Here is a 12342-nt window from a genome sequence, read left to right as displayed (position 1 = left end):
AGTCAAGTCCAGCCTAGGCTACAGAGCAAAACCTTGTCTCAAAAAAAAGGGAGGCTGGATGGGTGGGCAAAACGCCTCACAGCCTAACAACCTGAACCCACATATGTGGGAGGAGCTAGAGAAACGTTTCAGCGTTCAAGAGCAGTGCTGCTCTTCTAGAGGCCCCAAGCTCGGCTCCCAGTATCCATACCAGGCAGCTCACAACTCTCTGTAACTCCAGGGAATGTGATGCCTCTGCACTGACATGCACATACCCACGTGCAGACAGACAGACATAGTTAAAATGAAAACAAGTCCTTTTTAAAAATGGAAGAGAACCAACTCCTAAAGTTGTTGTCTGGCCTCCGTGAGTCATGATGTGCACACACATACTCAGTGAGACATGAGTGAGGATGAGGAAAAATAGATCCTTTGTGTGCTGTTGCTAGAAATGTAAAGTAGTGCGGGTGCTGTGCAAACTATGTCAGTTCCTTTACAAAAATAAAATTAGATCTAATCCAGCAGGTCTACTCCCAAAAGACAAAAAAGCATCTAACGGAGACATTTACATAGCCACATTTACAACAGCACTGTCCATAGCAACCAAAATATGGAAGTAGTCCAAGGCTGAGGAGTTAGCAAAATACATATGAGACAAAACTATTCACCCCTCGGAGATGAAGAGATGGTTTGGTGCTATTCCAGAAAAGCAGAGTTCAGTTCCCAACACTCATGTGTGGTGGCTCATAACTGCCTATAATTACAGCTACTAGGAACCCGTCTCCCTCTTTAGCCTCTATAAGCATGTGTGCATACTAATGTACACAGACACACACACACATACAAGTAATAATAAATCTTAATAAGTAAAGATCCTTCAGCCTTAGGTAGGAAAGAAATACTGAGAAGTCTAACAACACAGGTGGACCCTAAGACATTACGCTAAATGAAATAATACTATGTGATTCTGCTTGTATGAGGTAGTCAGTGCTGTCACAGTCAGAGACAGTCATATAGAAGGTGACAGGGGTTGGTGAGGGACAGGTGGGACATCATCAGTGTTTGATGAGGACAGTTTCAGGTTTACAAGGTGAAAAGAGACATAGAGAGAGACATAGAGAGCCAGAGAAAGGGCTCAAGGGGCAAACATGCCTACAGTTAACCCTAATGACCTGAGTTTGATCCATGGAACCCACCCACATGGACGAGGAGAACTGACACCCACAAGCTGACCTCTGACTTCCACATGCATGCCATGCTTACGTGTATGCATGAATAAATACATACTAAAAAACAAAGTGGTAGCAACACACACAGCTTATGGAACTTTAATACCGATGGACTATATACATTTTTAAATTATGTGTAATCTACAACACTAAAATTTTTATTTATTTCTGAGACAGGGTCTCACTATGCAGCCCTGGCTGGCCTTGAACTCACAGAACTCCACTTGCCTCTGCCTCCCAAATTCTGGGATTAAAGCAGGTGCCAACAAACCTAGCCCCACCCCCGGGGGGGGAAAAAAAAGGTTTGTTGTTTTTTTTTTCATTTAGTTGCATAAGTTAACAATATAATAGTTAAAGTTCAAGTTGTAAATGACATAAGGAAGGAAAAAAAAGTCAGTGAAATAACTGATTTCAGAATTAAGTAAAATACATAATTTAGAAATGTAAGTAGCAATACTATGAAGAGTAAAACATGACAGGTAACAAAACCAATCATCTGGTGTCAGTCTTCTTGTCTTCCGGGGGTGGGGGTGGGGGGGCTGTAAATACCACTCAATGAGTAAAAACATTCCTTTTAAAAAAAAGTTCCAATTACAGACTAGTTATATATATATATAGCTCAGCAGTTGACTGCTTACCTACCACACACAAAGTGAAGATTCAATCCCCTGCGTCTCAAGAAAAGTAAAAACTTTAAGCAATCACTGAGAATAGCACTTTAAACATAAAACAGAGCTGCCAGTCTGAAAAAGATGGACCTTAACATTGGTACAGTATCTTAAAAATCTTAAATTTTACAAAACTACAGAAAGCCTCCAGAGACACTTGTTTGCACAGGACTTTGGGGATAGAGACACAGATGGCTTGTGTGAGACCACAGGTGTGGCAAAGCTCCAGGGAACAGCAGGAGGAGGTTCCAGTGTACCCCAGTGTTGGCTCCCACATATCCGAGCAGTGCCAGCTGTGCCACCTATTGGATGTGGCTTCAGAGCAGCTGGCTTCACAAGCAGGATTTAGCATGCTGACCAGAGGCGGCTCAGCAACTTAAAAGTCTCTGACCAGAAGACTCGCAAAGCAGTGACTGCCCAGCACCGGGGATATACTAGTCATGGAGGAAGGACTGTCAGTGGAAGGCCAGCCTGGGCTACATGCTGAAAGTCTGTCTCAAAGGAGCAAGAAAGCCAAACAGCATGTCACACCAACTACACACAGATCAGGGAAGGCCATATATGCCCACTACCTTTGAAGAACAGCCAGGGGTAAGTAAGTGCTGGCAAATTGTATGTTCCAATCCAATGCAGCCAACAGTGCCAATCCACAGGAATGCTTCCCAGGCTCAATGGATTACCAGGCCACATCACAACGACATGTTAAGTCCAAGAAGGCCAACTTGACCACCTTCAGGCAAGACCAGAGCAGGGCAACACTGCTGTGGGTGCAACAGCAACAACTGTAGAAGCTACTGAAGACCCTATAGTCTAAGCCATGCCAGCCCACTGCTACCAACATTTCACACACAAATAGACCATGAGATGCCCTCGGCTGTTCAGAGCCAGTCACTGATGACTGCAAGCAGAAAGGAACAAAGGGCTTGAGGGAACAGGGATGACTACACTGCATTCCATCGATAGCCACTTCTCTGCAGGATCAGAAAAGCAGCAACGGCTACTTCAAACAAAAATAAAGGGATCACATACAAGGCTGACAGAAAGACACATATAAAATAAGTATGCCACACAGAGCCGCTAACAAAGCTAGGGCCAGTCATAGCTGCAGTGAAGGTGAGTGGGGAGTGCACCAGCCAGCTGGATCTCAACCAACAGAGAAAGAAACATGTTAAGGACTGGCAGGGGCAAATTTTAATTTTAATAAGTTAATTAAATTAATGAGTGTATATGGTGCATGCCAGAAGAGGGCATCAGATCCCATTACCATGTGGTTGCTGGGAACTGAACCCAGGGCTCTGGAAGAGCAGCCAGTACTCTTAACCTGAGCCAACTCTCAGTCCCAGGCAGGGGCAATTTTTATTCTGGAATTTACAGTGTGGGCAACATATCCTGCTTCTAAATGTAAAGTAGTACATTCAGGCAAGCAAAGAAAATCAAGCCCACCCTGTGTGCGCCGCCGTGGACTCACCCTGCTCAGTCGCGAGACAGCTAGCGAGACAGAGGTCTTGAACTCCTCAGGGTTCTTCTGGGCCAGGGTGGTGATGAGGCTAGTCGCTGCAGTCACTACCCCCTGAAAGACCAAGACTCTAATCAGGAGACACAGGCACCACAGCTGACGCTACATATAAAGTACACCCTGTGGTACATAGCCACCTGGCCCCCAGGCCTGCCCTGACTGACCCATGAAATGTACAAAACTGAGGCAGGACATACTGGCTCTTTCTGGGGCTAGCTTCTCTCTGGAAACTGGAAATCTAGTCCAGCGTGGCCTAGGTACTTGCAGGTGTAGCAGGGGGCAACTGGGAAGATTGAGAGTCTTATTTTCTGCCTGTCACCTGTGTACCTCTGTCCCCACCTACTCTAGTTATCTTCAATCACTGTGCCAACTACAGTGGAAAACAGAACTTTCCAAGGTATTTGAATCTTCACAGCCCGGCTGTTTCTTAACTTGGATGGGACCCAGTCCCAGGGCTGGAGCCTGCTTCCCTGCAGAGTCCCCACAGACTGCCTGGGCTCAGATGGGAGCAGCTCAGACCCCAGTGCAGCATGGCAGGCCTCCACAAGACCTTAGGTCTACTACTGTCCTAGGATAACAAATAGCTGTTTCCAGTACATATCTCTTGAAAGATTTTGGTAACAGAATCTCTGGCCTGGCAGTATGGCACATCTATAATCACAGTATTGTAGAGGAAGAGGCAGAAATGTTATTTCTTTTGGTTCAAAACCAAAAGTCAATTCCATCAGGTTGGGAGTCAGGAGCTACTGGATTCCTAACATTTAGAATAGGCCAAATACACGCGAATACAGCTACTCAAGCTACGTGCAAAAACGTAATTGTTGGCCACTGACTTGGCATCCTTCCACATCATGGTTTGCTCGTTTTCTGTGGTCTTACAGGAAGCACACTGTGGTACACGAGTACATGGACTCGGGTACCCCTGGCTCCAGGTAGATACAGGGCAACTCTAGCCTTTTGCTCCCTCTCCAAATCTCTTCTCCAGATAGCAGCTCACTCTTCAAAGCTCTAGGTCATCTGCTCCACGTAATCCCCATTATGAGCCTGAAGGCTGGGTCCTTCCTCTCTACCAGTATATCCCTCTACTGATGGCTTCTGATATTCCTGATCTCACCTCCAGATCATTGGCCTTGGCCTTGGAATTATACACTTTTCTCAGAAGAGGCCACCAAACTCACTTATAGCAGACATCTGACACCTTGGAGTCATGAGGCTGGGAGAGCAGTATCTCAGGCCTTCTACATTGGCAGCGATGGACATGGGTTTGGAGCAGCTAAAAGGAGAGCATGCTGGGTCTGAACGTGATGCCCTGACCCTTCCTACTCTGAACTAAGTTTCTGTCATGAGCCAAGATGCGAGCAAAATAATGTAATGTGAAAAAGCAAAAGCAACTAAGAAACTGGGGTCATAGCATCAGTAGCCTAAGAAAGGCGGTGTCCTGGTACCAAAGACCCAGCCTTGCTATCTGGAAATGACTAGATACCAGAGCCACAGACGGACAAACCATCCAGAGGCGCTGAACACAAGCACTGCTCAGTGCTTCTCACAGCTGGGTCACTTGCACATTGCTGTGACAGCTGACTCTCACAGACTCTGAAAACCTGGGTTAAGTCTGGCACAGTATGGCTATGAGAATCTTTATCTTTTTTTTTTTTTTTGGCTTTTCGAGACAGGGTTTCTCTGTATAGCCCTGGCTATCCTGGAACTCACTCTGTAGACCAGGCTGGCCTTGAACTCAGAAATCCACCTGCCTCTGCCTCCTAAGAATCTTTATCTTTTTGAGCTGTGTTTTTTTTTTTTTTTTCAGCTATAAAACTGGGAAATTCTAACTATTTACAAAGTCTATTAATGGTGAACTACCATTTATCTGATACAGCTAATGGACTCCAGCAACATCCTCTGACCCCCCAAATAGTACTTAAACTTCAGGGTCTAAGTGCTCAGGGACCACTCACAAAGTAACATTACTGACTCCCCTCCAGAGCCTTCTGCCTTCTCTGCACTCCCTTCAAGATCTACTCCAACTATCTCAACAAGCACAAGAAGTCACAACAAAGGAATGGCTTGAATGCTCACTAAAATGGCCAATGCAAGTCCCATGTACTGTGGCCTAGATATGCATCTAACAATCTTTTTTTTTTAACTCTCACAGCAGATTTGCCCAGGGGTGAGGGTAACTATCTCACATACTTGCCTGACCCAGCAGGTCATCAGACCCACTTGTTCAGCAGTCTAAGCAGCAGAGGTCACAGTTCACAGCTGCTTCCCACCCAGCTGAGCTGAGCAGCCATACTCACCAAATCACAGACCTTCCAGTCTTCTGTAAAATGGCTAAGTTAGTAAGACTTACACAGTGGAGTTTAGCCAAAAGGTGGAATACACACATCACAGCCCCGCACAAGCAGCATGTGGGGACATAGGAGCTGAGTGGGAACAGCCCTGCTAGATGGAGTCCCTGGAGAAGCCTGCTGCAGGAAGATGCTGCAGAGGAGACAGTGCATCACCTTCATCATCCTGAGACTCTGAATGGACCGCTTCTACAATGCCCTTCTGGAAAGGTTACTGGGTGATTAAGAACAGAATGAAACTCAGACACTTACCAAGTGCTGGTCATTGAGGAGGTGTACCACACGAGATGTCCAGTCGCCCATGGGAACTAGGTCAGGTGATGTCCTGTACAGGCGTAACAAGCACAGGGCTGCGCTCTGCTTCACACTATCCATGGTATCTCTAGAAAACAGACATCATCAGTCGCTCGGGAGAACGGTGGCTTCTCAAGGTACCACAAGCTAAGCCAAGCAGAGAATGGAGCTTCGTGGGGGGGGCACATGAAGTTCACCAGGAGACCAGTGGGTCAGGAAGGCCTGCACAGGTCACGCTCAAGGACATTTCAAGCAAGACACCAACCCACAGACAAAAGCCTGCACTATTTGTTGTGTAGCTTCCAGGACATCAAATTCTCATCCCCTCCTGGACACTGAATACAAAATGGACTTTTTTGTACAATGATGCTCCCCCTCTGAACCATAGGATTACCCCAACCCCACCCCAATTCATTGCAGCAGGAACAGAACGGAGGCCTGAAATACCAGTGGTTTCTTCTCTTGCCTACAAATGTGTCCTGCTCCCCACACTTCACCCTGCTCCACTATGCTGAGGAAGTAGGCTCAAACTGTCTTGTGCTGGTGAAAAGTAGGTCTCGTTTGTTTTGGGTTTTTGGTGTTATTTGATATGGGGTACCATCATTTATCATACACTCTTCTCAAACTCCATTCTCCTGTCTCAACCTCCTGAATGCTAAGATTACAAGTCTAAGTCATCATGCCCAAATCTAAGTATAAAGTCTTAAGAAAAAGCACGTGTGTCCTGGCCCAGCCTGTAGCTTCACATCATATCTCTCTCTCTCTCTCTCACACACACACACACACACACAGTTGCTGCCTTCCAGCCTTCTCTTCTCCATCCAAGGCCACTCAGAGGCCAGAAGAACAAAGCTGTAAGTGGGTGCAGACACCAAGCAGGGAGGCAGCTGTTTTCTGCTCTGTTGAAGACAGGAGTTCTGGGGGCTCGCTCCCCTTCACCCTACCAGACCCTGCTAAGAAGTAGGAAAGAGGTCAAGTGTGATGACACATGTCTTTAATCCTAGCACTCAGGGGCAGAGGCAGGATGATCTCTGTGACTTCCAGGGCAAAGGGGACTACAGACTGAGAACCTGCCTCAAAAACAGTCAAAGAAACAAACAGTGGAGGGAAAAAAAAAAAAAAAACCACCAGACTGACCAAAGATGTTAGTTGGAGGAGGCCATCAGAACATCCCCATGGGAACCAGCTGGAAAGCCAGGCATAGTGGCCCACGCCTTTAATCCCAGAACTTGGGAGACAGGCAGGTGGATCTCTGTGACTCTGAGGTCAGCCTGGTCTTCATAGTGAATTCTAGGGACAGCCAAAGCTGCATAGTGAAACCTTGTATCAGGAGGGGGAGATAGCTGGAGAGAACCAGCTGGAATCCTTAAGGCACTAAGGTGGGAACTACAGCTGTGCTGAGAAGAAGGAGAAGGGCCTGCGGACCAGGATGCTGAACCAGGAGGCCATCTCCTCTTGTTTCCAGGCTGATGTTAACAGACAGCTCAGAGAAAAGGAGCAAGCACTTGCCATCCCAGAAGTAAGGACACAGAGCAGCCTCATAAACCCACTGTGCCCAGAGCAGCTCCCAGCTGTCGAAGGATCTTTCTGATCCTCTACTGTGTCCCAGGTACCAATGTCACCACCCTCCGAAGCCTCACATCCTAACTGCTGACGGAACTACTCCACCAACTACAGCCACTGGACTCCCATCTCAGGAGCCACACTACCCAGCACCTTACAACCACGATGCTCGGACACCACTCACAGAGACACCTTGTGCTCTGTGGGGTTCCATCACTCACTTAAAGGGTGCATAGTAAGCTTTGCCCATGAACTGTCCCTACAGCCCAACATGCTCTAAATGGGAGAACTACCTGTCCCCTGCTAAAGAACCTTTACTCCGCACTGGGCCTTGTGGCCACTCTGCATGTACTCTTGGGTAGTTCAGGAAATACTCCTATTCCTCCAGTGTTTTTCAAGGATTACCCTGTCTGTACTTCCTCCATTAGAGCAGCCCTGTGGGAATGCCAGAGGGCAGCAATGTAACAGAGACATCTGAGCCACGATCCCTGATGGAGCACAGCAGGCAACACTCAGGTGTCTGTCACAGGACTTCATGGTGACTATTAGGGAAGATGGCCAGGGAGGCCTTGCTAGCAGCTCACACTTGCATCCTGCCCAACTTCCTTCCTCTCTGGTCTGAACTCTAGCCCTTCTTCTATCCCAACACCCACTGTAATCTCCTACCTCAAACTCCTCAGTGTTCTCTATGGTTTCTGCTTACAGTCTACAATAGTCAGTCTTTGAACTTCCCACAGCCTCTCAGCTCTGTAATGGGTTCTCTTCATCAATATCCTGGGGCCCACGTCTATATTTGTGAACCTGTTTCCACAGGGCAGTTCTCTCCAGCCTGGTTCCTCTACCTGCCTGTGCTTCACAGTGCTCAAGGTTGAGGTGCCAAGGGTTGGCTTAAAGTTCCTGCACCACAGCTCAGTGACAGAGACCTGCAGTGTTCTCTGCTTTGTGCCTGTGACATGCATAGGACACAACTTGTAGCATCTTAGACCTCTGCCTACTAGATGACAGGGGTAGGCACTCCACTATGAAAACGATAAATTTGTTCTGTGTCGGCCCCACCCATTTCCCCCAAGATGGCTGACTAGGTAGAGAAGGTAAGCTAGCTCTGGCCTCCCTGTATTCCAGCTTCACAGTAACAGAGGGCTACAGCCACTGCTCCCAGGGCCTTGACATCCTGTTAAGTTCATTAACAATTGTCCTATCCTGTCTCCTGGACCATGATGAATGTAACCACTGTCTGTGGACTAGCTACACAACAGCATAAAGACACAACCAGGCAGAAGCTGGCCTTGCCTCTGCCAACCCTGAGGCCCAAAATGGCCCAGGGCTGCTTCAAGCTCTTCCAGAACGACCCCTTAACACCACTTGGCAGCTCTCTAAATGAACTGAGGGGAAAGATGATGCAGAATTCTCAATACACAAGGGCTTGACCTGGGCTGGAGAGATGGCTCAGCAGTTAAGAGCACTGGCTGCTCTTCCTGAGGTCCTGAGTTCAATTCCCAGCAACCACATGATGGCTCACAACCATCTGTCATGGGATCTGATGCCCTCTTCTGGTGTGTCTGAAGAGAGCTACAGTGTACTCACATACATAAAATAAATCTTAAGAAAACAAAACAAAACAAGGGCTTGGCCTTTGCTCCAATGCTTCTGGGCAGGATGACTCAGGGTTATACCAAACAACGTTGTCTTTCTCCCTGCAGTCCTTTCTAGGCAGGCAGGCTAAGAGGGTCTCCTTCTGTGATCAGGTCTCAGTGATCTCAGGCAGAGCTCTATAGCAGGCCTTCCTGACATCCCTCACTACACACAGTGGAGTGTGTTTAGAAGAAGTGCATGCTGCCCCTCCACAGCACCCAGATACATACCCTGCCACGAGGATCTTGGGGATCTCTCCGGCGAAGGCCTCCGCCATCTCACGGCTACCCACATTGGCAATGCAGTGCAGGGCGAGACCCATAAACGTAGGATTGCGGCTGGCCAGGTCATTCTTGATGGCATTGTTAATCAACCGGATCAGTTCACTATTCGAGTTCACCAATACAGAGATGAAAAGGTAGCCCTGTATTTCCAGAAGGCGGGGACAAAGAGCTTATGACAAGACGCCTAACACACAGTGCAGAGAAGGAAGCCAGGAAAGCCTCTAGCAGCGTCCCAGTGGATGCCACAGAGACGCGGACATGTACCAGTGATCAGCACTTTTGCACCACCCAGCCCTGATGCAGCATTCCCACTAAAATACGTGCAAAGTCAGAGGCACAAGGGAACCAGACCACTTAGTCCTTCCCCAAATATCATTTCCTTCTCAGTAGCTCACACATCTATGCTCAGTTGCCACACCATCTTCATGTCAGGATAGGAGGGAACTATCATGGCAAGAACCAAGCCTGGCACCACTCACTAGTAAATATGCATATCTATCCACAACCTAGCTTACTGCTATCCACTCACTCCTTTCTCAGGCTTACCCCACTGTCACCTCACTATCTGTTCAAACCCAGTCTCACATCATCGATCTATCACTTACAAGGTAAGCATGTGGAGCCTGAAAACAGAAAAGGCTAATTTTTTTAACAAAAAAATCCTAAGATATTTGGCTTATTTTTTAATTTCTGTTAAGTTAAATTTTTAACCAAAAGAGAAAGCTGTTATTGACAGCCTTACTATAACAGAATGCAGAGCTGAAATTCTAAACCTAAGCAAGTTTGAGCAGCCTGCAAAGAAGAGACCAAACCTTTTCTGGCTTTATTGCCTGTCCCTGTGGCATAGACGCAAGTTTCAAGCAGTCATGCAAAAGGCCATGGAGTAAAGTGACTGCTGGCACTTTACTCTCTAGCAAGGCCCAGTGAAAAGAAGGCACTGAGGCTGTGGGCAACAGACACAGGGGTGTGAGCACAGAGAATCCAGCAGCCTAAGCCAACAGAAAGCAGCAGTGGGAAGAGAGCCAGCCATCCGAGTCCGTCCTGGGCACCACTGGTCCTCAGAAGCAGAGAACCACGTTGGGATGGGCGTGACTACAAGGAATCAGCACCAGGCAGTAACACAGGCCAGATGCACAGGTGGTTGGCACCCAACATGCGACAGAGAGGAAGAAGGAGTCTGCAAACTGCACATAAGGCACAGGGCCCTGCCCCTCAACCATACTCACAATCTGCTTTTCCGTGTATCTGTTTGAGCTCAGAAGATTCACAGCTTCCATGTGTCCAAAGTCAATGTCATGACCAAGGAGAAAGATGAAGAGCAATTTGCAGACATACTTCTTTTTACTGTAGCCATCAAGAGCCTTGTCACCTACAGAAAAGGTGAATAAAAGGTTTACATCTAGTAGTCAAGCTAATAAGACAAAGATCTGTATAGTACAGTAACAGATTGTAGTAAAAGACTCCAAGAAGGCACAGGCCTCCAGCCAGACATGCAGCTATACACACCACAATCCAGAATACATGGCAGTCAGTGCTCTGTAGCCAAAAAGACCTGCTAGTGCCTGTCTGCCAGGGGGGCCTTGACCTCTCTCAACCTGCCTTGGCCCCAAAAGCCCTGAAGAGACAGATCTGCAAGTTCTGCACAAGCCATCAAGCTAATCCTCTAAACAAGCTTATTGGCTTAGGCAGATACTTACTATAAATTATCTTCCATTTCACAAAGTTGTGGGGCAAATCACCTTGCCATTAAACCACACACAGTCCAGAAACTGTGGCATGGCTGAACTCCCTCTTAATCACAGCAAAGCAGGTTCAACATGAGACTTACTACAGCACAAAGCTCCACGTGTAACCAAGAGCCACTGGCACCCCATTTAAAGCACAGGAATATTCCTGAGCCATCCTGCAGCAGTAAGGAGGGATGCTGGCATATATTCTTCTCCCTAGGCAGGGTCTCCGGGTGACACCAAGTCGGTATAACATATGTATGGTCTAAACTGCCATCAGAGAGGCTTCACCCAGGAACTGATGGAAACAGACTTGGAGACCCACAGCCAAACATTAGGCAGAGCTTAGGGAATCCTAAGAAGAGGGGGAAGGATTGTAGGAGCCAGTGGGGTCAAGGACACCACAAGAAAATCCACAAAAAATCAATCAATCCAAGCCCATCGGGGTTCACAGTGACTGCACTGCCAATCAGGGAGCCTGCATGGGACCAACGAGGCTCTCCGCATATATGTAACAGTTGTGTAGCTTGGTCTTCTGGTGGGACTCCTAACAGGAAGTGCAGGAGCTGTCTCTGACTCTGTTGCCTGCCCGTGGATCCTTTCCTCCTACTGGGTTGCCTTGTCTATCCTTAACAGAAGAGGAAATGCCTAGTCTTACTGCAACTTGATATGTCATAGCTGGTTAATACCCATGGAGGCCAGCCCTTTTCTGAAAGGAAACGGAGGAAGAGTAGCCGGGAGTCTCAGGGTGGTGAGGCTGGGAGGAAAGGAGAGAGGGGAAACTGTTGGAATATAAAATAAATAAAATGAAAAATTAAAAAATATGTATTATCAGGAAAAGATAACAAATCTTATATGTAAATATAATTTAAACATATAAGTATAATTTAAATATATGGTCTAAGGGTATGTGACTGGTCAAGACTATCACAACAACACTATCCTTCTGCTTGTTAAGGGCTGGGCAGTGGCATCTCTGTGGACAGACCTACTGACCTCACAGGGATGTACAGAACAAACGCCCCACATGTTGGGCAAAGACCAACTCAAAGTGGGCTTGTAGAGCTCCTGGGAAATCTCCCCTCCTTCCCAGCAGCAGAAC

The 12342-nt window shown here is 47.3% G+C and overlaps 1 protein-coding gene across 2 annotated transcripts in view; it reads right to left on the bottom strand.

Annotated features, from left to right (window-relative positions):
* Ap2a2 (adaptor-related protein complex 2, alpha 2 subunit) overlaps window positions 1–12342 on the bottom strand; it is a 70832-nt gene that overhangs the window by 24657 nt on the left and 33833 nt on the right. For both annotated transcript variants that reach the window (NM_001357068.1, NM_007459.3), the window contains exons 3-6: window positions 10740–10882; window positions 9460–9653; window positions 5993–6122; window positions 3345–3446 (exon numbers count right to left, since the gene is read on the bottom strand). In NM_001357068.1, coding sequence (NP_001343997.1) covers window positions 3345–3446; window positions 5993–6122; window positions 9460–9653; window positions 10740–10882 — 569 coding nt within the window. The remainder of the gene's footprint in view (window positions 1–3344; window positions 3447–5992; window positions 6123–9459; window positions 9654–10739; window positions 10883–12342) is intronic.

This window comes from Mus musculus, chromosome 7, assembly GCF_000001635.26.
Source record: "Mus musculus strain C57BL/6J chromosome 7, GRCm38.p6 C57BL/6J".
NCBI lineage: Eukaryota > Metazoa > Chordata > Mammalia > Rodentia > Muridae > Mus > Mus musculus.
Note: the sequence above shows the minus strand (reverse complement) of the source record. Positions and strands in the feature narration are given on the sequence as shown.